We start from the raw sequence: 22483 nt of genomic DNA on the forward strand, positions 1-22483 counted from the left end.
TTCTCAATATATCATCAACCACATGTTTAAGCTATTCTGACCCGACTTTAGGTACATGTGATCAACCAGCTTGACGTAGCATGTGAAAGTATGAAACGTGTAATTTCCAGTTGCCACCAGGGGCGCTATAACTATAAGTGAATATTACCACACAGGTGTCTTCAGGGCCGGACTGTTATCATACCTGTAATGTTTGGAGAAGGTCGGTTCATGTACATCAGAATTACAGCTATTTGTAGTTTCAAGGCGAGACGCTCAAAATGGCCGCCACGTGACGGGCACACCCATCGACGAAAAATTATTCGTTTGATAACTATTAATCCCAAACATGTTAAGAGTGAACTGACTCAATTTCAAGTTGTTCTGACAAAATCCCTCGGAGTTCGTTAAAGTACAACATGTGCGAATCGACTGAATTAAAAATGGCGGAATTCCTGTTGAGTTGACATAATGGTGCTATGTAACTTTTTTGTACCTCAAGGTGTGATACACATGTCCACCGAATTTCGTGCATGTAGGTAAATGTGGCCACTGGGGCATCTCTTTAGGAGGCGCTAGCGAGCCATTTGGCCACGCCCACTCGCGACTCCACGAGAATACAACATTTTTCGCCGGGAGAGATGTGTGTCCCAACTTTTATGAGTTTTTGAGAATGATAAAGCTTCCAAAAAGGCAATTGATTTGTATGAAGAATAAAGAACGAGAATAATTCCTTGAAGAACAATAGGGCTTTTGCACCTTCGGTGCTTGGGCCCTAACAATGATTGCGTCAAAGCTGCATGCCGACTTTGAGGAAGCAGTTGCCTTAACAGGACTAACATAACATCGGACTGGTGAGTTCTCCGTTTGGAACAATAACAACTGGGAGATCTTAATAACAACAGCAGCAACAACAAGACTGTCTAACAATGATTGCGTCAAAGCTGCACGCCGACTGATGACCCACAGTGTTGCTCAAAACAAGAATATATATTTTTCCTCTGTACAAACAGCACCGTAAACAAAACAAAAACATCAACCCAGAAAACATGTCAAGCATTGTACGAAAATACAAACATGTTCTTCTGTTAGGATCCACAATGTTTAAATTAACTTTATATTGTCCACATACAGTATGTCAATAGGTTGTAACAACAGCATATGTTATCCTAGCCCCCCCCCCCCCCCCCCCCCCCCCCCTAAAAAAAAAATGCAATTCATGAACATTTCTGGTTGGGGATTGCTCTATCCAGCGGGGAAGCCCAGGGAACAGCTTTGCATTTCTGCAATACAGCACTATTACGTTGTTTTGTCCCTGATAGATAGAACAATTGATTTCAAGAATATCTAATTGCAACAAAATTTGTGTTAAGAGATTTATGTCAGTTTAAATGCAAGTTACTCTCTAAATACTTTAAAAAAATAATAATAATAGTGTGCAAAAAAAACAATTGTAAGACGTTACTTTTTACTAACAAATCCACTTCCACACTTCGAAAGTCGCTCCTCTTTTAGAAATGAACTCTTAAAAAAAAAATCATTAAAAATGATGTTAATATTATTGTGAATGATACTGTATGGCACACGCCTACTGAAACCTAAGATCACTAGATTCTTGCTGCAGCTGAGATACCATCAGCACAAATTTTAAGGTGAATTTTTCTATATTTATAGAAATGTGTCTAGACTTTGTATGTAAATGAAATTTGCAGCAGCAAACTGCTTGGTGAATTGTTTTGGCACAAGCGTTTTGTGTTAAAATACAATATATATTTGAAGGTTGATGGTTTAACAGCATGTTGAAATGCAAAGGAAGGTGAACAGAGAGCAGAGCTGGTGCAATCCAAACATGTTCTTCCTCCTCTTTGTGTGTGCTTTCGCCTCATGGAGGTGGGACAGAGTTGTTGAGTCATTAGCTGAGCTGTATGGTCCAGCCTTCACTCTGCATGCAAGGATCAGAGGTGAGGTTTCCTCTGTTCGCTTCTGCCGTGCCGTGTAAACTCTGTTATCCTGTCTCCGTCTGTTTGGTGCCTTTGTGTCACTTTCTCTGAGGTGAGTCAATATTTTCTGCTCAGTTTTGCTTATCTGAAAAAATATTTAGTTTTCTTTCCGATTTGTAACTTTTGTAACTGTGGCCACCTATCTATTTAACTTCTGGGAAATACAGAGGATATTCAAGCTTCAAGAAACAAATCGTTCAGCGTTGAAAGTTTGTTCTGTCGGAGAAGTGTGTTGTATTTCTAACCACAAAGAAGACACACTTCCTTTAACACTATATCAGCTATATCACTATATCCCTATATCACCAACTGAAGCCAATAAACATGAGCTATTTTTTAACTAAGTATAGATTACTCTATCAGTATGGTAACTTTGATGATCTTTTTCTCACATTAAATGTACCTAAAATCAGTGGCACGGCATTTAAATCTTAAACTAGAGAAAGACAAGATCATTATGCAAATTAAAAACTTTCAAAATAAAAGAGTGATTGATTTGGATACATTTGGGTTAGTTGCTCAGTGTTGGTGGGAAACCATGCGGTTTTTCTGTTTGCTTCTGTTTTGACCATCAAAGCTGCACAACATTATTGTGGGGGAACTTTCTCACATTCTGCACAAGTAAAGCCAAAGAGCTTTAACAGGTACCTCACACATTATTAAATGACTTGTTTTAAACCACGACAGACTAGATCTGAAACAAAAGGAGGTTTAACACACTGTGTATGTTAGACTTTCAAACTTGTGGATTTATTTAGGACACAATTCTTACCATTTTAGTGATAAACAAGTATTAGAATTACTATTCTCTATTTACTGTCAACTGCATCTCCTGTTCTGGGCTTCTCTTACAGTTACGGTGCATCGCAGTTTGTTAAGGGTCTGACAACTTAGTTGATTGTCATTATCAGACTCTTTCACAATTTTATATTATTGCTTATTTGTATGCATCCTTTTGAATTGAAAATGCAGCCCATAGTTCAGATTTAATCAAATTTAAACACAGTGGAAAAAGCAGATTAAAAGATGAATAATTCTGGCAGCAGTCCCACAGAGAAGAAAGAACAAGTTCATTACAGAGACATAAACTTTATTTCATATCACACCAAAAACAACATAGTACCAAGTGTGAAACATCACATTCAGTCACGCGAGTCACTCAGAAGGGTAATTCCCATCGTTTTCCCTTTTTAGTGTCAAATTAATCGTGCATTATGATAACCTCCCACAGGCTAAACATCTTCAAGTGAATCATCAATCCTAATTTGAGCATTGAACTGATTGCACTGACTGATTTTAGAGAGCCATTCAAACATTGTATCTGGAGTTTCCTCTCTTAGGAGTGGAAATTTGTCATTTAAATTAGTATATTCCCACAATGTTTTGTCTCTAATCAAGCAGCCTTCTGATACTTAATTTTAAAGATATTTTCTCAGACATGGTTTCAAATAAACTGGTTCAGAGGCAGAATATGAGAATCAGATATACAATGTTCCTCTGCCAGCATGTTTCCTTTTGTCCCAGTTTAACAGTCAAGGGACTCTATTTTCTTCAGACAGAGGAAGCAAAATCTCCAATCACGAACACAAATGTGTGTGATCAGCATTTTTTATGCAATCTTTCTGTAAAAAGGCAACAAAACCAAGCACAGCTAGGCCACGGTCGACGTATTGTGAAGGAGAAGCTGAATTAGTAGGAGGAATACAGAATCAGCAAGTTACATGTGTCACTAATGATTTAACAGGTGCTCAGTTGGAGAAAATACAACAAAGGCTTAGTACACAAACTTCAAAAATACAGTAACATATATTGCCCCAAATATGCAGTCAATGGTCGAGTAACCAGGCTGCTCATTGGTGCTGCAGCTGCACTAATATGGGCGTAGCTGGCTACAGTTGATAACAATCAATATAAGCTATAGGGATGTCACGAAAACAGTATTTATGTACCAGTCTTGTCTCTCTATAGAGTTGCAAAAATGCAATTTGAATCAAACCACGTACAAATGCGCTTGTGAAACAGGATTTCTGGCTCTTCACGGTTGCTACTTTCAGTCAAATTCTAATCAGATTGGCACATGAATCGGATTTTGACTGACAGTTTGAACACAGCGTCAGAGTCGTGTCTCGCGATATTCTGCATTCAAATTGGAGGATCAGGGACAAGTTATAGGTGACAAGCCACTATGGCTTCAATGTCATTTTGAACAAAAGGAGGAAACACCTCAAACTTCTCGATCTCTGCACAGGATTCAAAGCGAGCGATGTTGTCACTGTTGTTGACTAAAGAACTTAGAGCATATAAAGTGAGCTGGTTGCTGCTCATAATAGTTTACCATCATTCCTGCTCAGTTTGTCAAAATTAAATGATGTCCACGCGTGAAGGTTAGCATATTTTCGTTGTCATCTTTTAATCAATAGCATGTTGGTATCGGGAATCGGGAATTTTTTACAGGACTGGCGCTGACTACCAAAGTTCTGGAATTCTGCCATTCATAACATAAATAATGCCACTATACTCAGTAGATCCTTCTGCTCACCAGAGTTGAATAGACATAAAACAACTAAAAATGACCCACAGACATAGATCAACATAAAACCACAGCAAATGATGAACTGTATGTGCTCTGAGAAAAGGACCAAAGTTTAACTGATTCTGACCCGTACTCTGACTGACGCCCTGTTTTAGGGTGTCAGTCATCTGAGCAAGTCGCTGCTTTCATTATAGCTTGCGGGAATGAACTGATTATCTGGGTTTCAATTCCCCAACGTTATCTGGGACCACATCCTCTTCTACTTCTAGAAAATGCGTTTTTTGCTTTGCTTAGCACTTCTACATCACTCTAAGAACATGAGAGGTTTATACTTGAATAAAAAAAAACCAAATCACCTCTAAGTTCACTATGTTTGCTTTTATTACTTTCCTCCTTATCCATTATTCTCAATTTTGAAGATCTTTTGACTATTTTGTGGGTATTTGGATTGTTTTCTAGAATTAGAAACATGAAATACATTAAATTAACTTCATCTATAGTGACAGTAACAGTAAAATATCATTCATTGGACTTTATTTCCTCGATCACCAGCATAACACTGTTGAAGGCAAAAACCCTGACACCATGTGTTTATCAAGCAGATATTTTCTCCCTACACAACCTTGACCTGTCTCACCCAGGCTTCCTTTCTTCAAGAAAATACATTGAAACGATATTTCCAGCAGGTTTTCAGTCCTTCCACCATCTCCTGCCACCACAAACCTGCAGCTTTTGCCTTCTTTGCACTGGAGGAGCAGCGTCCTCTTTTTCTGTGGCTGAATATGAATTTTCTCCAAATCTGACTAGTTCTAAAGTCTCCTCCAAACACCAAACAGATCATAACATGATTACTTATCCGTTTTCACAGGCTACTTCAAAGCCTGTAAACAAAGCTGCTCAGACAATTCTCTAAACCTGCTTTTAGGTTACTGGATAGTTTTTTGGATCACAGAAAGCAAAGTTTCACAGAATGTGGCGGAAGGTGGATCCAGAGGTTCCAAATGTTTTCTACATTTTTTAATTCCAGTAAAAAAAAATAAATCTTGAAATAAAATCCTCAGATTTAGGTAACTTAACAGTGAATTGCAGGACATTACAGAATGTATCTAAAATTGATCCAGAATCAGATCATTTAAAAAAAAATGTTTTGTACTTCAAGTTCACCTGCAAGTTTCATATTCATCCATAAAGGTGCTACAACAGCCAATCACATAACACTGACTATGGGAAAATGAATGTGACTTTTTATTCCAGAACCTATAGTAACCAAAATATGTATAAAAATGCACAATATCAACAATATCAACACTCTAATCTTGGCAGGTGCGTCCTCTTTTAAAAAACTTTTTTAAACACTTTCCATTGGTTGCTTTCTGCAGTTATGTAGGTTACCAGTAAGGGCGATGTTCAGGTCCGATGAAGATAAAAGACAAGCTGCTTGTAGTTGATGTAGTTAAACAGTCATTTTAGTGTGGTTGTGTGGTACTAATTTGAAGTAAAAGAGAGAAAGTAACAACAAAACATGCTATCTGTCACCAAACCCTCCATAAACAAAAATTAAAAAAACACCAGGAGTCTGAATCAACCCTCCACCCCTTGAGAGCCAGACGTTCACATATCTAGACCTCCGGTTGCAAGTGAAAGCATTTACCACACATCCCTGTGACTCACTCACTTCCGTTCACCTCGGCCTCCCATGTGTTGCTCCCACATTTCTGTTCATACCATGATCTGCTGAACCGGCTCAGCTCTTCCCACGCTCCTCTCTGCCTGAGCTTGTTCCACACAGTAACACTAGGTTGCTCTGCAGATCGGATCACTTGACAACATCCAGACACAGAGGTTGAAAGTGAGATTTTTGTTCTTTTTGGGTTCATGGGCAAGACAAAGAAACAAAGCAAGACAACAAAATGTTGCCAGTTAGGCAAACCACAACCCCTGCAGCTCACCACCTTCACTGTGACCCTGTTCAACCACCAGTGCACCTCCATCTGCTCAGTTTAGTTTCAGCAGTAGCTCTTTGTTGTGAGATGGAGAGGTGTGAGTACTGTGGTTTTGATATTTTTCCTGCTGTACTTTTCTCATTGCGGTTGTTCCACACATTTTGGTGCAACTGTTTTCTTGGTAAAGCTTCTGTTTGTCTCAGTACTCTGCTGCTGACAGTAAACAAAATTACAAAGCAACATTTTTCATAATAGGAGCTGATACTGTTATGTTTAATCAAAAGTTGCCAGTTGATTGAAAAATAATTAAGTACCTTCAGATATTACTGCTTTTCACCTTTTGTCCCTTCAGCTTCATATTTTTGAAGTTTCATCCATGCCTGTGTTAGATCTCTAAAATCAAAGTTTCCCTGCAAATATCACCGGATTCACCTTGAAACTGTAAAAATTCACACATATTCTAGTTGTTCAAACACTTCCTTAAAGCTAATATGACACGATACAGAACAAAATGCCACAATCAAATACTTCCACCAACTGATCTGTTTGTGTCCATCGTTTTATAAACATTTCCCCAAGCACCGGCTTTTAAAGTCTTTCTATTTGAAGATATTTGGGTCTGAAACACGTTAAATGCACCATTACAAAATTGTAATGTACAGTTAAGATGTCCATGAAGGGTATTTTAGTTCAGCATCCTTAAAAATACAGACATGCTGCAGTGGATGAAACACCTTTCCTAAGATGTGACATGTGTTAGTATGAGAGAAGCACTGTTATCATATTGACTGGTGAGGTCACTATTGTCTTGCAGCTATATTCATCATTGTGAATGCATGTGGTTAGAGATGTGGTTAAATTAGATCAGTCACTATCTGCCGAGAAATCTTTTATCTGAGACCAAGCTCGAACACAACACTACAGCTTCTCATGTTACAGCCAGGTCAGCCATGCTGAACAGTATGAATAATTCAACTTGATACTGAAGGTTTCATTTTGTTTAATTCTATGTATCAACTATCTTAAAACCTGAGTGATTTAATATTAATCGACTTAAAGGTTTTCAGGGAAGTTCTCACCGGCTTCGTGTAGCTCTTTGTCAGGTCGTAACTTCAAGACTAACAATTGATAGTCGATTAAACCATGGTTAAACTTTGTTCTGATACCATTTTCACAACCCTTTGTTTCTCAACACACATCCTTTTTTGATGCTTTTATCTAAAAAAAAGCAAAAAAACAAAAGAGCAAATACTCTCACAACATTTCATCATGATCCTGCAGCAGCAGATGTATGTATCATTTGCATCAGCAGTTTTGTTTTCACTATATTTTTCATGTCTTGTAACTTGTATATTATATTTTGTCTGCTGATTTTGAGTATGTATTGTCTTGTGGCGTATTAGTGAGTCTACCTGATGTGGTGCAAAGGGGCAGACTTTCACTTCAGTCAGAGAGACTGAATTATTGTGTTTCTAAAGTACATTAATTGGCATCAAGCTGCTGATGATGTTGGGGATCTCTCTATTTATTCAAATTCAGCTCAACCTCATTTTGAATCAAATCCAATCATCCACAAACCTATTCAGACCAGCTCTCACCCTCTTTGAGTCCCTTTTGGATTCAAGGATCCAAGATGGTTTTCCTTGGTTTATTTCGGGTCTGGTTTCAGAAAAGTAAAATGAGTGACATCATGGATGAGTTAATTGGTTGTTTTATGTGTCTTCAGGAAATGTGTACTTTTTTGTGTAAATGTTTTTGTAATGTATTCGGATCCATCTGGAAATCTTTATTTATGTGAGTCACTCCTCACCCAACTACGTCTGTGTCCGCTCTCAGCTTTAGTCACACATTTTAATTATAGTCCACCCAGGTGACTGGAAACTTAGTGTGGTAAAGTAAATGATGCTACCAGGTCATCAGTGGTGACCAGTTGGTGAGGTTTAATTCTAATAAGCATGAAGCTTCCTTTTGAATGCTCACCATCAAATATTACAGGTCTTTTTTCCCTATTGGAGCCAACAAATGTTGGGGAAAAAAACCCCGATTCACGACAATATTGTCATTCTTGGTTTTACTTTTTACTTTTTTAAATCATGATGAGTTCCTAATCGATATTTAATTGTCCATCTATACACTGAGCATGTGTAATAATGGCTAGCAGCATAAAGTTAGCCAGGGAGATAGCTGGTTAGCCTGTTAGCATCACCACATGAACCAGAGAGCTGTTAGTTTGTTTGGAGATATTATGTTTTTAAGATGTTGGACATTTATCAATATTATAGATCGCATTAGATATCGCATCGTCACCCAAACATAATCTTTACAACAATTACTGTAAAAAAAAACAAAAAAAACATGCCAAGATCCTCCCATTTATGAAAACATCACATAACAGAAACATCACAACAATCCAAAAGGTCTGCGCCTCCAACCCAACGATCCTCCCACTTGCTCCCACGATCCCCTTCACCTATCCTCCACCTCTCCTGGTACAGCAGCAGTAACTATCGTTTGCTTTTGTTCTGCTTCTCCTTTACTGCCTCTGCTCCGGCCTCCACTCACATATGAGCATCGCTGCTGCACCACCTGTCCTGCCGAGTAGGAGATACGGTCACTCACATTGTATTTGGCAACATGTAAATCTTCTTCAAGGTGCAAGACAGTAGAAAGACCCTCCAACTCTCTGTCCATGACCTCATCACAGTAACCTCTCCTCACCACCACTGAAATCACCTCGTTTTATTAATGAGTCTTTCAATCTCATCGGAGCTAAGCTGCCTGTTGCTGTGGCTGTTTTTCAGCAGTATTTTCATTTTTCTTGTTTGTGGCATGTGTTCATCTCTAAATGTTGTGTATGTGTGTGTTTTTCAGCCATGGGCCTGAGTTCAACACTGCAGAGCCTTCTGTTTTTCCTCGGCCTACATGGGATCTGTAGAGCATTCGTACAAGGTGAGCTCACATATAAATACACGAACAGATATACGTACATATGTACATACACACAGACACTCACAGGGAATACAATTTAGAAGTGTTTCCTGAGTATTTTATTTCACATGTTTTTGCCAAGTCTAACTCTAACATCTGCTTCCAGTCAGCAAAAAAAACACTTTGTTGCCCTCTTGTGACCAAAAGGTGTAACTGCAGTAACTTGTGTAACTGGCAGTGTTTAGTGATCATGACGCAAGCTCTGCTGGAATCCCACACTGATCAACCACTGCTCTTGGGAAACTATAATTTAGGAAATAAAATCCAAGTTGAAATGAATCAAGCTTCTGATGAGAAAGAAAGTTGCCTTCATTGTTTTTGGCTAACAGACCGAGAAAAATACACAAAGGGGCAGTCAAACTCTGACGTACTGATCAAGTGAGTCAGTGGGGAAATGATGTAGCGTTGGACACTGAACCACAACAATGATGCAACCACCCCACAAAAGATCAACATGTTCTGCTGCACATAATGGCTACTGCACGCTGGCACGAGCAGTTGTATTTACGGTAATGTGCCAAATAATTCAATTCAATTTTATTTATATAGCGCCAAATCACAACACAGGTTATTTCATGGCACTTAACACATTAAAGTCCTTATAGTGGAACTTTACAACATTATACAGAGAAACCCAACAATACAACAATTCCCAAATAAGCTAGGAGGGAAAAAAAACCCTCCTCTTTAAGGGAGAAAAACCTCCAACAGAGGGAAGAAAAAACTCCTTCTTAACAGGAAGGAACCTCCAACAGAGGGAAGAAAAAACTCCTTCTTAACAGGAAAAAACCTCCAACAGAGGGAAGAAAAAACTCCCTCTTAACAGGAAGAAACCTCCAACAGAGGGGAAGAAAAAACTCCCTCTTAACAGGAAAAAACCTCCAACAGAGGGAAGAAAAAACTCCCTCTTAACAGGAAGAAACCTCCAACAGAGGGAAGAAAAAACTCCCTCTTAGCAGGAAGAAACCTCCAACAGAGGGAAGGGAAAACTCCCTCTTAACAGGAAGAAACCTCCAACAGAGGGAAGGGAAAACTCCCTCTTAGCAGGAAGAAACCTCCAACAGAGGGAAGGGAAAACTCCCTCTTAGCAGGAAGGAACCTCCAACAGAACCAGGCTCAGGAAATAACAAAAATAAAATACAGACATGTATAAATTAGACACATGATGTATAAAATGACAAACAAAAAGTCTGTTCTTCATCACATCACAAAAACAATGAATAAAGAGGGAGGCAGGAGCCACTGCTGCTGGGTAATGTTAGCACTAGAGGCTGTTAGCGGCTTGGGACCACAGACTTTGACCCTTTGTAAACTTAGAGATGGTCATGTTTGTTGCATTTCTTATATTGAGCACAGGTTTGCCTTGGGAACGTCACTTATTTCACAATTACAGATGTTGTGTGACTTTTTTGATCCACTATGTCCTCATCTGGTGTTGACAGTTGGCAGACTGTCCTGTCCATCACTCACATGTACTTTTCCATTGTAACTCTGTTGCTGTAGCCTGCCAGGGTGACTGTGCAGATGAGGAAGACCCAAATCCCTAACACATACATTTAGCTAAATTACTCATCAGTTTATTTGCAGTTTATTCATTGACAGATTTTCTTTCTTAAAAATGATTCAACATATTATATCACACAGCCCTGCTTTAAAGTAAAAGTATGTAAAGCACATCAAGTTTATGTGTACTAAAATGTGGTATAAGTTCAAGTTTGACATTGACAAGTTTGCTCTGAGCTCTAAGAGCACTGAACAGCTGAATAAGTGTTCACCTCCCTTCTCCACTGATGTGTGTGCTGCAGAGAACTGTACCAACTACAAGCTGCAGTTTGAGAGGGTTTTCTCTGTTCCTGGGGATGTGGCTATGCTGAATACCACCCTGGTCTCTCCGGACGTCTTCAACTTCAGAACTGTCCCATTCAACATCACCTGGTACAACTCAAAGACAGGCCAAGAAATGAGCAACCAGACTGGTCGAATCCTGGTACGCATGGAGACCCTGTGGATTCTTAACGTAACGCTGGACGACGATGGGGAATATGTGAGCGTACTGAGGTATGAGTGCATCAGTAGAAAGAGAAATGTCAGGAAAAACCTGTCTAACTGCCTCCTTTTTACTAATGGTCATTCTGAGACTATTTGTGGGTCAAAAGCGCAAAATAATGAAGTGATGAGTTAGTCGCTCTCTTTGCAATGTTCTTGTAGCAAATAGTGCAAAAAATAAGCAGTTCATCTCAACATTGTTAGTTTACCATAAAATGGGGTTTATGTATATGACAATATTGGAAAGCATACCTTAATTTCTGAATACCATACCATACCTAAACACCAATATAATAAGCTTAGAGCTGTACATTACTGTAGTTTTCTGCTCTTAAGAAAGAAAGTAAATAAAGCTGCTCTCACTAATTCTGTGTCAGGTGGAATAAAAGGTAAGAAATAGTAATACACGAAAACTAGCATGAATAAAAGGGTTGGGGTGATGGCTGATGGCCGACAGGAGTCGGCATCGGCACCCTCCCGTCCCCGCCATTGGATCCACAAAGACATTGGGGTGCATCCAACAACTTTGCTTGCAGACATTTGCCTGCAAAGAAATACTCAAAGTATTTTCTGACTTTTTCAGCCATTTTAGGGTCCTAAATCTATCTGAAATGACTCTGGGGGAAAGAGGCTAAGCAAACACAAGCGTCTCAAATGACCACTTGTGATTGAATCTGACTTACTTCCTATATGCAAATTAACATGTACATTATGTAAATAATTATGTGAACTTGTACATTAATGCAGGAGAGGAGTCGAAGCAACATGTTAAAGCATCATTTAACAAACTAAAACATATTTGCTCATTCAAGCCTCATTTTAATCGATTGTCAATTAAAAATTTATGACATATTTCACATTTGTAAATGTCTGGACAATCAAGTATGTAATTCAAAACCCTATGAGCCTTGACCCAATCACGTAGGTTCAGAGTCAGATTATTTAATTACTCCAGTTTATATTTGCACCTTTCATTATTCATTAAATTTCTCCTTAATTTTCCAACAGAACTTCTTCTCGGTGCTACAGACAGGCCACCAAACTAATAGTGGATCTTCCAGTTGCTGGAGAGTGCGGGAGGCCAAGGAAAGCTAGTCAGGACCTTACACATGGAGTCTCTGACATGCTTAACTGCCCTCTTAACAACTACATCAGCAAACTGGACAGCTACAACGTCACTTCCTCCCTCAAGTGGTACAGAGTGAGTTTTGGGAAATTCTTGGTGAGCCCTGACATAAAACACTGATTAACCTACTGAGTTTGTCCCAGATGATGCAAATGACTTGTGTTGGACCAGATCTCTTAACAGTTAAACAATCTGTGGACAAGTGCCAGTTCTGCTTGAAAACAGTTTGCACCAATATACACCATACTGTATATGCGAATGGTGCGCAGCACCATGACGTTGGCAGAGCACAGTGAACCTGTACCCTTTGTGAGCAAGAACTCCAAGTTTCTTTGCTTGATCAAAATCAGCACGTGAGTTCCACATGGTTTTGCAGTGGTTCGGGTGTACCAGCGATTTCTTTACATACCTGAAACTTAAGCAGAGGGTATATCAAAGTTTGTGTCAAACTCTGGAAATTGACAACGGAGATCCTTAAAATGTTTCAGGGACTCTACAACAATGAAGCGATGAGCCTGGGAAGGTGTTTTGAGTGACTGAGCAGGTGGGTATTTATTTGACTGTCCACACTGAGGTCTACTGGGAAGTTCTGAGGCATCTGAGGGAAAAGATTAAGTGCAACAGACCTGAGTTGTGGTGCAATGATGCACTCAGAGCACTTCTTATAAAACCATGTGGATTCAATCAAGTGACAAAACTTGGAGTACTTGCTCACGAAAGGTTTAGCTTCTCTCCTCTGTGAACGTTTGCACGCAACAGCTGCAGTCAGGCTCACTCGTTTTGTCGGAAATGTGTTTACTTTCCTGACAAAACCTGGATATTCTGTTGAACAAATGGGATCCAGTGGCATTAAACTTACCAACTGCTCTCATCGGGCTACTCCTTTAACCATGTAGCTGACCATTAGCATAAATAGATAGTTGTTTTTTTTTAGTTGTTTTTTTTACCTATTATGATTATGAAAAGCCTGACTATCATGTTTCCTTTACCCCTTTAGGGTTGTGACCTCATAGTGGATGGGGATGACGAGTATATCGACAGGGATAAGACCAAACTGACGTTTAAGACAGTGCAATCTTATAACAACTGCTCCTATACGTGTACTTTGACATTCACACTTGGTGGCATCACAGGATCCCTGTCGGAGACCATTACCGCAGTCGTCAGAGGTTAGAACAGAAATGAATGTTTGCATAACATTTCACACTTCACACAGTTGTCTGCAACATAAGAGTGATTTCTACATTGGAATACACATTTCTAAACAATGCTTTTTAATGCTGTCTTTTCAGACGAGTGGTCTTTGGTTCCACAAGTGCACGAGCCTGCCAATGAAATAATCAAGGCACAGAAGGGTAAGTCCGTTCAAGTAACATCTTCTGAGAAATGTGGTGTTGTGCAGTATAAATGTTTATTGTTAAAACGGACACCAATGTGGACATACTGCAGGGTGAGTAAATAAAAATGTCTTTTTTTAGGGATAAACTTTCTAACATTAACTGTGCTGTTCTATTGTTAACGTGGTGACCATCAAATCAGAGAATAAAATGATTGTAGCTCTGTTAAGTTTACAGAGTGTTATTATACTTTTATTAATCACCCATTAATTCACTGACACCAGATAAACTATCAAACTCCTGCTTGTTTTATTGAAAGGGGACTTTCTAGATTGCCAAGTTACATTTTTTCACTTAATATGAAATATATCATTATATCAAAATTGTGATATGAGCCTAGATATCTTAGGATGTGGATTTCGTAGTATTGTGATATGGCATAACAATAAAAGTGATTCATTTTCTGAACTTGAAACTGGTATTACATTTGGTAACTAATCAGATTTTGGGATCTTCGGTGATATTCCTACCTTAAACCTCACCATCTCAGTCCTCATATCTAAACATAACCAATAATGCAACAGATAGAATGTGTTTGTTCACCAAATAACTTGAATGAATGAAATGAAAACAAGTCACAGGGGATGTTAGCATCTGCCTATAGCCTGCTGCTTGTAAGGCGGTTAGTTTACATTGGGAAATTGCAGTATGTACCAACAGTTTGCATGTGAGGCATTAAGGGAAACTGTAAATTGTAGCAACAGAAGATTACCTTGGTTACACTCTCCCGTCTACCTGGCATGAGTTTCTGCATGCACGTAAGTTACATGCTGCAGCAACTACCACCACAAGTAAATTCCCAACCTGTAGAATACTCTGACCACAGAGCTATTTTTGGTGTGAATGCTTGCTAAGGTTTAAGGCATGCATCAATTTGTAATCTAAATAAAACTTAGGTCAATAGATTAACAGAAATAGTTTCATGAAGTAAATTTTATTATTGTTTGTGCATGTATTCAGGGTCCAGTTTCAGGAAGAGGTGCCGGGTGTTTGTCCCGGGGTTTAATAAGACCGACGTTGATGTCCGTTGGTTGGTCAGAGATGATTTCATTAACCCCTCTGACCGGGTCAACATAGAAGAACGGTGAGCACTCCAACTTGTGGAAGTTTTTTGTTTTATCTGCCGCTTTTACAATAAAGGAGAAAGTTGATGTATACTTTTGAGGCTGCTGTTTTAACCATCTTCACTTTTTGCTCATTTCATTATCCTCAACAGTTCCTGGTACCAGGATGTTCCTAAGAAAGGTGTGTGGAAAGAGCAGCTGTTGACGTTTTCTGAGCTGAGGGAGGAGGATTTCAACATGAGCTACTTCTGTCGAGCCTACAGTGCCCGGGGCTCTCCACAGGGGTATTTTACTCTGCTACCAAAAGGTAAAACAGTGTAAACCTCCCAAATGAAAATCTTAAACATCATTTTCGTTACTTTGGGCTGCCAAAGCATGTGTTTAGTAGCCATGTTGGACATTTTTTTATTCGATTTTCCAGAGATCAAGTTGACACCTCATATTGTTGCATCCAATTAAGAGTCCAAAACCCTTAGATACTCAGTTTACTATCCCAGAAGAAGAAGAAGAAGAAAAAAAGTGAAGTATGCCCATTTAAGAGAGAAATTGCTTCCCATCAGGTTTCTACCAATCAGTTAGGTGTCAAACCTTCGTGATAATCTCCTTTGGGCATACAACTTTAAACCTTTAAAGTGAATTTTGCAATTCCAGCTATTACACTTCATGTGTTTTTATGTATGCATCTCATCATTACTTTAAGTACTTGCTTGTATACATTTTCAATCTGTCAGTGAAGTTCAAATCAAACTTCTTTCCTGGTAGAAAGATGACCAATTGAGGGAATCTGTTAATCCTCCCAACTCAGTAAAGGTAGTTACACTGGAGGCAAGAATTTGATGATGACAAAGTGACAAAGTCATACTTGCAGGTGTTTTAAGCTTACCAGCCCATGCACAACCATTGCAAAAGATAGGGCTGTTAAAGAGTTGTCAAAAAGTGAATAAAAGTTTCAATTTTTACAAAGCATTTGTGTACGTAATACATGTTTCACAGCTAGATGTGTGCACATGTGTAAAGAGTAACTTTTTTGACACTTGGAAATAGAATGAATTGGGCGCCAATGCCTCCATGGTGGAGATACAATCTGAAATTTTATGTCTGATGTGTGTGTTGTTTATCTCTACAGATCCAAACACCATACTTCCCATCGGGTCTGTGTTTGGTAGTGTGATGGTTCTCTTTCTCATCAGTGTCGCCATCTACCAAATCTTTAAGATTGACATCGTGCTGTGGTTCAGGAGAGCATTTCAGGTCCTCTATTCAAATAAAGGTAAGACTTCACAAAACGTGTGTATTTAGTAATGTGATCTATATTTTATGCAGTATGCAATGTAATCATGAATAATATCAACTCACAAAAAAAAAAAAAGTTAAGAGGGAGTTTTTCCTTCCCTCTGTTGGAGGTTTTTCTCCCTTAAAAAGGAGTTCCCCCCCCCCTCCTAGCTTATGTGGGAATTGTTGAATTGTTGGGTTTCTCTGTACAATATTGTAAAGCCCGTTGACATTAAGTCTTCAAAAAGCCGCCTTGACTAAATCAAGAAAGAAATAAAAATTGTGGGCAGAAAAAACAAAGAAAAGGGAATAGAAGTTTTGCCCCTGATGTTTGATATGTGGGAAACAGCACAACAAAGAATGGATCAACACGTAGTCGCAGACACCAAAAAGCAAAAGAGAAGTCTCTCGCCTTAAGGAGAGAGTTGATCATTAGTTGATCATTTTTTTTTATAATTAACATATTAATCCTTCGGTCTATAAAACATCAGAAAACAGTGAAAAATCATATGATAACAATTTCCTAAAGTCTGACCTCTTTAAATGTCTAGTTTTGTGTGACCAACAGTCCTATACTCTCAGATGTGATTATAAATTCCTGGGGTTTACTTGACTCTAGGGGACTCTGTCAACAGGTGGCTATATGGCTCTAGCTATCTTGAAGTGAATTCAGTGTATGAGTCAGGTGAAGCCACAGGATCTGATGCAACTATGTGCAGATTCAGTTTGGTTTGTTTGTCTTATTGCTGGGTTACTAACAGTAGCTAGCCACCTGTCTGGAAACATCAGCCTGTCTCGTCAAGAGCACATCAATTAAATCAGAAGACTAATCTCTGAAACTGATTATTAAAGACGATGGTTGTTCTCTATTAGGGCTAGCTAAAGGATCTTGCTTAAATTGTTTTGGTCTTGTTGTCTTCTGTTGGGTAAAAAACCTTGCCTAGAAGGATTTACCACCTATTGAGTTCTTTTTTTTTTCCTGTCAGAGTTGGATGGGAAGCTCTATGATGCCTATGTAGCGTACCCACAGCCCTATGCCTTCGGATTCAGCAAGGAAGTGGAGGCGTTTGCTCTTCACACACTACCTCAAGTGTTGGAAAAGGCCTGCGACTACAAACTCTTCATAGCCGGCCGTGACTGCCTGCCTGGGCAGGGTAAGTTACCTACAAGGTGGAAATAGCACTGCAGTATTACTTGTCTCATATAAGGGGCTCAGACCCACTGGTCAAGAACCAGAGTTTAAATCACAGTGTTGGACTTTCACTGCATACAAGTTTGGGCATGTCACGAATTACACATTTTGTTGATTTTTGATATGAAAAGAAGGAAATGCCTTTCTTCTAAAGTTAATGCACTTTCTATTCTTGATTTCCGGATTTTTTTCCCGACACATCCTTGCAGATGAACATTTTTAAACTGCCACACTACAGGTCTACACACACATCATCAGTGTTGTTCGAGTCAGTGGTTATAAGGGCCTATAAGGTAATAAGATTCTGCTTGCATTTCTTGAAGTAGGTGAGGGTTGCTTTTGAAGAATGTTTTGAGTCATTGGGCCTCATTCACCAATATCTTCTTAAGAATTTTCTTTAATTTGTTCTGAAGAATTTTCCCAAGAAAAAGTCTACGTCAGATTATTTGTTTGCACCTGTGTTCTTGTCTCGATGAATCCCACGGTCCTCGTAAATTGAAAGCTCGTGCCAGTTGTTTTAATTAGCATAAGGTGCACATGGAGTCACAGAAAGTGAGGGAGAAGAGAAAAGTTGAGAGAAACATAAATAATGCTGGTGGGGCAGCGGATAATTTAGAACCATGAAAACTTGTAAGGTAATGCAAATAATTATATGAATTATGAAGAAATATCATTGTAGATGAAATACTGTAATATCATACAACCGTTGAATTGAAGAAAACACATTAACCAATTAGTTGGCACAAACATTTCAGCACTCACAGGTGCTTAAGACTGCTCTTGAGTGTGTCAATTTTGTTCTTACCTAAGAAATAATCTCAAATAAGAAAACATTGGTGAATGCCAGAATCTTCCTAAAAAAATTTAAAAACTAAAATGTGTCACACTAGCAGGCTAAATAGTTGACAAGGTATTTTTTTTTTTAAATTTAAATATTCTTCCTTATATTGTTGACACATTTCTTTTGTAAAGACTTAAGTTTACCTTTATCATACAGCACTTGTTTCCAAAATGACTCTGGCTTATGCTGATTTTGCTTTGCATACTTAACACGTTGATGTTTGGTTGGGTTTTTTAGGTTTTACAAGTAAAAAGGTGCCCTAACTTGTACACTTGCCTCAATTACTGTATATTTTTTTTTCTTTTTTAAACAGTGTATTAGCATTTGAAGAAAGGGACGCTAGAATTGTATGTACAACTGTAAGGTACCCTTGATTTATAGCTGCACTGGGGCTCAATACTTATTAACTTTTTTTCTCTTGTCCATGTATCTCTTTGTTTTCACCTGCAGCAATAGTGGACTCGGTGGAAGAGAACATGCAAGCCTGTCGCCGGCTCCTTCTGCTCTACACCGCCTCCACTTTCAGCAGCAAAAGACACACAAGCAGCACCAGTAGTAACAATAACAACATCTCTAAGAGCAGTGACAGCAATGATAAAAGTGAAAGTAAGACCAGAGACAGCAGTTGTGATAGTAATGATGAAGTCTATCCAGACACAAGGCAGCAGCTGGAGTGTGTGGCAGCCATGCACAGAGCGCTACTGGAAGGATCTCTCAAGGTGAGAAAGCCAACCTGTTGATGCACATTATTGACAGTAGATTCAATTTTTAACATAATAAGCTACAACTACAAAATATCTTCCAAAGGGAGAAGCACGCAACAAACAGCTGTTTTTCAGAAAACTAATAGAAACTACCCGCTCAGCACCAAACAGCAAACAAAGTTAGCACCTAGATGATGATGGTAGTGTCCCGTCCAGCAGAGGAAAAGTCCAAACCATGGCTAATACAAGAGTGAATATTGACCTTAAATTCAACAGGTTGAAAGAAATGGAATCAATTCATGCTCCTGGTTAGGAATGCATGGACCCCTGGGTTATGAAAAAACAAAACAAGAGCACAGTTTAAGTTTCTGCTTATCGCCATCGGTGTTCCAACAGAGGAGAACATGGAGATCCTTGAAACTTTAACTTTAAGTGGGACAAATTTTGGAGTTTTTTTTTAATAGAAAATGTGACATAAAAACAGATATGGCATGTTTTACATAACCTTAGTTAAAGTAGTTTACTTATTTTGCCCAGCGAATCAATACAGAGGCAGACGGCCATCACGATAAAAGTAGGCATAATAATACTGTGTTAATTCCACTACAGGAGAAACTTGATGTTCTCTGCAATTAGGTGGAAGACAAATGTGCATATAATAGTTCTGATTGTAGAAAAGGATCAAAAGAGTTCACCCAGTGAATGCTGGATGTGCAAAAATAAACTACTTCAAGATACTAATTCTTAGAATCTCTTGGGACATCTGTAATATGAACCATAGACAAAGAGGCAACAAGATGTCAGCTTACCATTGAGTTGTAAAAGAAACTTACAAACTGAATGCGCATGCCAACATCAGAGTTAACTTCCTCAGAAAACAACTTGTTCAATCTCTGACGAACCTTCATGATCAAAATGCTCTACAAGGGTCCCTGGTTCTAATCCAAGTCCTGCTTCACAGGTGGTTCTGGTCGAGTTGGAAGAGATCACTCCAGCTCAGCTGGCTCTCTTCCCAGAGTCAGTGCGTCACCTGAGGAAGAAGCAAGGTGCCGTGTGCTGGTGGAAGAACCAGAAGACGAAGCAAAGGTGGTGGATGTGTATGAAGAGGAGAGAAGATGAGGAGAAAGGTGGAAAGGACTCACAGTTGTCGGCATCCCTCTCCCCTTCCTCCAGGTTTTGGAAGGAAATGAGGTATCATATGCCGGTCAGGGGCAAGAGAATGGTGTATCCTGAGAAAACTGCCCTGCTGAGCTTATGATGAAGGTTTCAATGCACAGACAATTCAAGAACCGATTCAAGGTTACAGAACAGGTGCAAGCAAAGGTACTCTTACTAGAAATATCGCCTAAGAGGTTTTTACCATCTAAATGGCCATAATTGTACGAAGCATAGCATGTGTTGCAATCAAAGTTACTGATCAAGAAAAGGTGGAACATCTTTTGCTCTGAGACTTAACGACAGCAGCTCGTAAGGTCATCACATTGTCTGGGCTATCTACAATTTCCCTGCAATAGTGTGAACTGGTGCCATTTCTTGACAGGCGGAGACTAAAGAATAATGTGGACTGAACAAACCAAGTGATCGTGTATGTCAGAACAATGTACATATGTATGATACAATTTGTAAATATGTAACATTTTTACACATTTCTACAGTTTTATAAAAAGTTTGTCTGCAAACTGTGAAGTTTTTGTTAAATGTGTTGCCATTATTTTCTGTTAATGAAAAGCCAAAAGGGAAGCATTTATAAAAGATGCATAAATGTGTGCGTGTTATTTCTAAAGGAACGAAGCACATGGATAGATCAAAATGAGACAACAAACTATTGTGCTTCACTTTCTGTTCATAGCAGCATGTAAAACAAAGGAAATGGTGAACCATAGGCTTTTTTCATTTTAGACTTGATTGTCCTTTCTCATTAAAAAAAACATTACTACAGTGGGTCTACTGATTTAGCATGTTTCATCACATAACCTATACATTTTATCTGTGTTTTAATTACACTGCAATATGAAATTGTCACTTTCATTTCTGAAATGAGGTCTTTAGGCTTTTATTTGAACCAAAGCTCTAGTTTACTGTGGAGGAATCATTGTACCGCCCCTACACTACAAAGCAAGAGGTTCTTTTTATATGTTGAGTGGAAACCTCATGCAGGGTTAGTGGAACAGCAGCAAACGCAAACAAGACAGGTGGAGGGAAAACCCAGCAGCTCGTCAGAGGTTCAGTGCTGGTAACAAGCAGCTCGTTTTAAGTCTTAACGCTCAGCCTGGTAAGTTCAAATTATCATCGAAACTACAGTTGCAGTCTGTTCTTTTAGATTGTGAACAAAGAGGGGATTTACAATGTACTGTATGTTATAGTTCATGGTGAGTTTAGATAATGGTTTATGATCATCAGTACAACAGTATACCTATCGCATCCCAGTCTATACTTGATGCTTGTGTCTGTGACTTTAACAACAATAGTTTCATATTGACTGAAATTGTTTTTATAGTTGTTTTTATGTACTGTGTATCTCTAATGTCAGACAATATTACTGTAGATCTTTTCTGCTTTTTGGTACTCACTATCTATTTATTAGCTATTCATTAGAATTTAAAGCAAATTATTTCTAAATCCATTTTGGTCTCAACATTTATTTCATCTATTTTTTCATTATAGGTAGACAGAGTGACGTTCTCAGAAGCTTCGCTGCTTTGTGGGGTTATCACTCACAGCAAGGCACATTTTTAAAGGATATCTGAGTGAACTGTCAAATGACGTAAAGGACAAACAAAACTCTTATTCCATATTGGCCAAAACAATTTTAGTACACGATTGTTTCTCATTAATTATACATGACTCAAAAAAGAAGTCTTTGAAGGTGCCGGGTTTAACATGCAATGACAGGACTGCTCTCACTGAAGACCATAAACCTTTCTTAGCACTGATAACAGCCACGGTGGTGAAATACAGTAAAATGAACGGCTTATTCATTTCAAATCTTTGCACCAAGTTTGCAATCATAATTGTTTATATACCTAATCAATGATGTTAAGTCTAGAATAGATCAAAATAGGCATTACAGTTGTTTTTTTTATACAAGGGGACAAGTGCTGCAAATGACCTTGTCTATAAATGCCCTGATATGTCACCTCAGTCCAGTCCTGTTAAGATTGTAAAACTACTAAAGACTTATTCACAACCTGTTAAGTGTTAATAAGTTATTCATCAATTATTATATAATGTATGTGGCACCTTTTTGTACTTCTTGATTTGTAAACCATCTGTGCCTTTAAAAAAAATCCCATGCTATGTCTTCTCCAGGATAAAACATAAACACCAAAATAATACTCACCCTATCATACTGCAAGTTTATAATGAAAGTATAATTATGAGTAACAGTCAGATTATAT

General features: G+C 38.6%; 1 protein-coding gene across 1 annotated transcript; it reads left to right on the plus strand.

Moving 5' to 3' along the window:
* The first annotated feature begins 1945 nt into the window (after window positions 1–1945).
* Window positions 1946–21023, plus strand: LOC138201483 (interleukin-1 receptor-like 2). Its single transcript, XM_069155020.1, has 12 exons — window positions 1946–2031; window positions 9327–9404; window positions 11249–11501; window positions 12498–12711; window positions 13613–13784; window positions 13908–13970; window positions 14973–15096; window positions 15229–15383; window positions 16203–16346; window positions 17335–17502; window positions 18832–19100; window positions 20047–21023. Exons 2-12 carry the CDS (start codon window positions 9329–9331, stop codon window positions 20341–20343), a joined length of 1935 nt encoding a protein of 644 aa, XP_069011121.1. The 5' UTR covers window positions 1946–2031; window positions 9327–9328; the 3' UTR covers window positions 20344–21023.
* Window positions 21024–22483: the final 1460 nt, after the last annotated feature.

Source organism: Embiotoca jacksoni, unplaced genomic scaffold (genome assembly GCF_022577435.1).
Source record: "Embiotoca jacksoni isolate LCO1_2020_lvr unplaced genomic scaffold, fEmbJac1.0.p SCAF_2, whole genome shotgun sequence".
NCBI classification, from domain to species: domain Eukaryota; kingdom Metazoa; phylum Chordata; class Actinopteri; family Embiotocidae; genus Embiotoca; species Embiotoca jacksoni.

What these genes read in the sequence shown, in the direction of transcription:
- LOC138201483 (XM_069155020.1), top strand. Translation starts at nt 9,329, where the DNA reads ATGGGCCTGAGTTCAACACTGCAGAGCCTTCTGTTTTTCCTCGGCCTA. An exon ending in CATTACCGCAGTCGTCAGAG is followed by an intron (nt 13,785 to 13,907) that starts GTTAGAACAGAA and finishes CTGTCTTTTCAG; the next exon opens with ACGAGTGGTCTTTGGTTCCA. An exon ending in CGGGTCAACATAGAAGAACG is followed by an intron (nt 15,097 to 15,228) that starts GTGAGCACTCCA and finishes TATCCTCAACAG; the next exon opens with TTCCTGGTACCAGGATGTTC.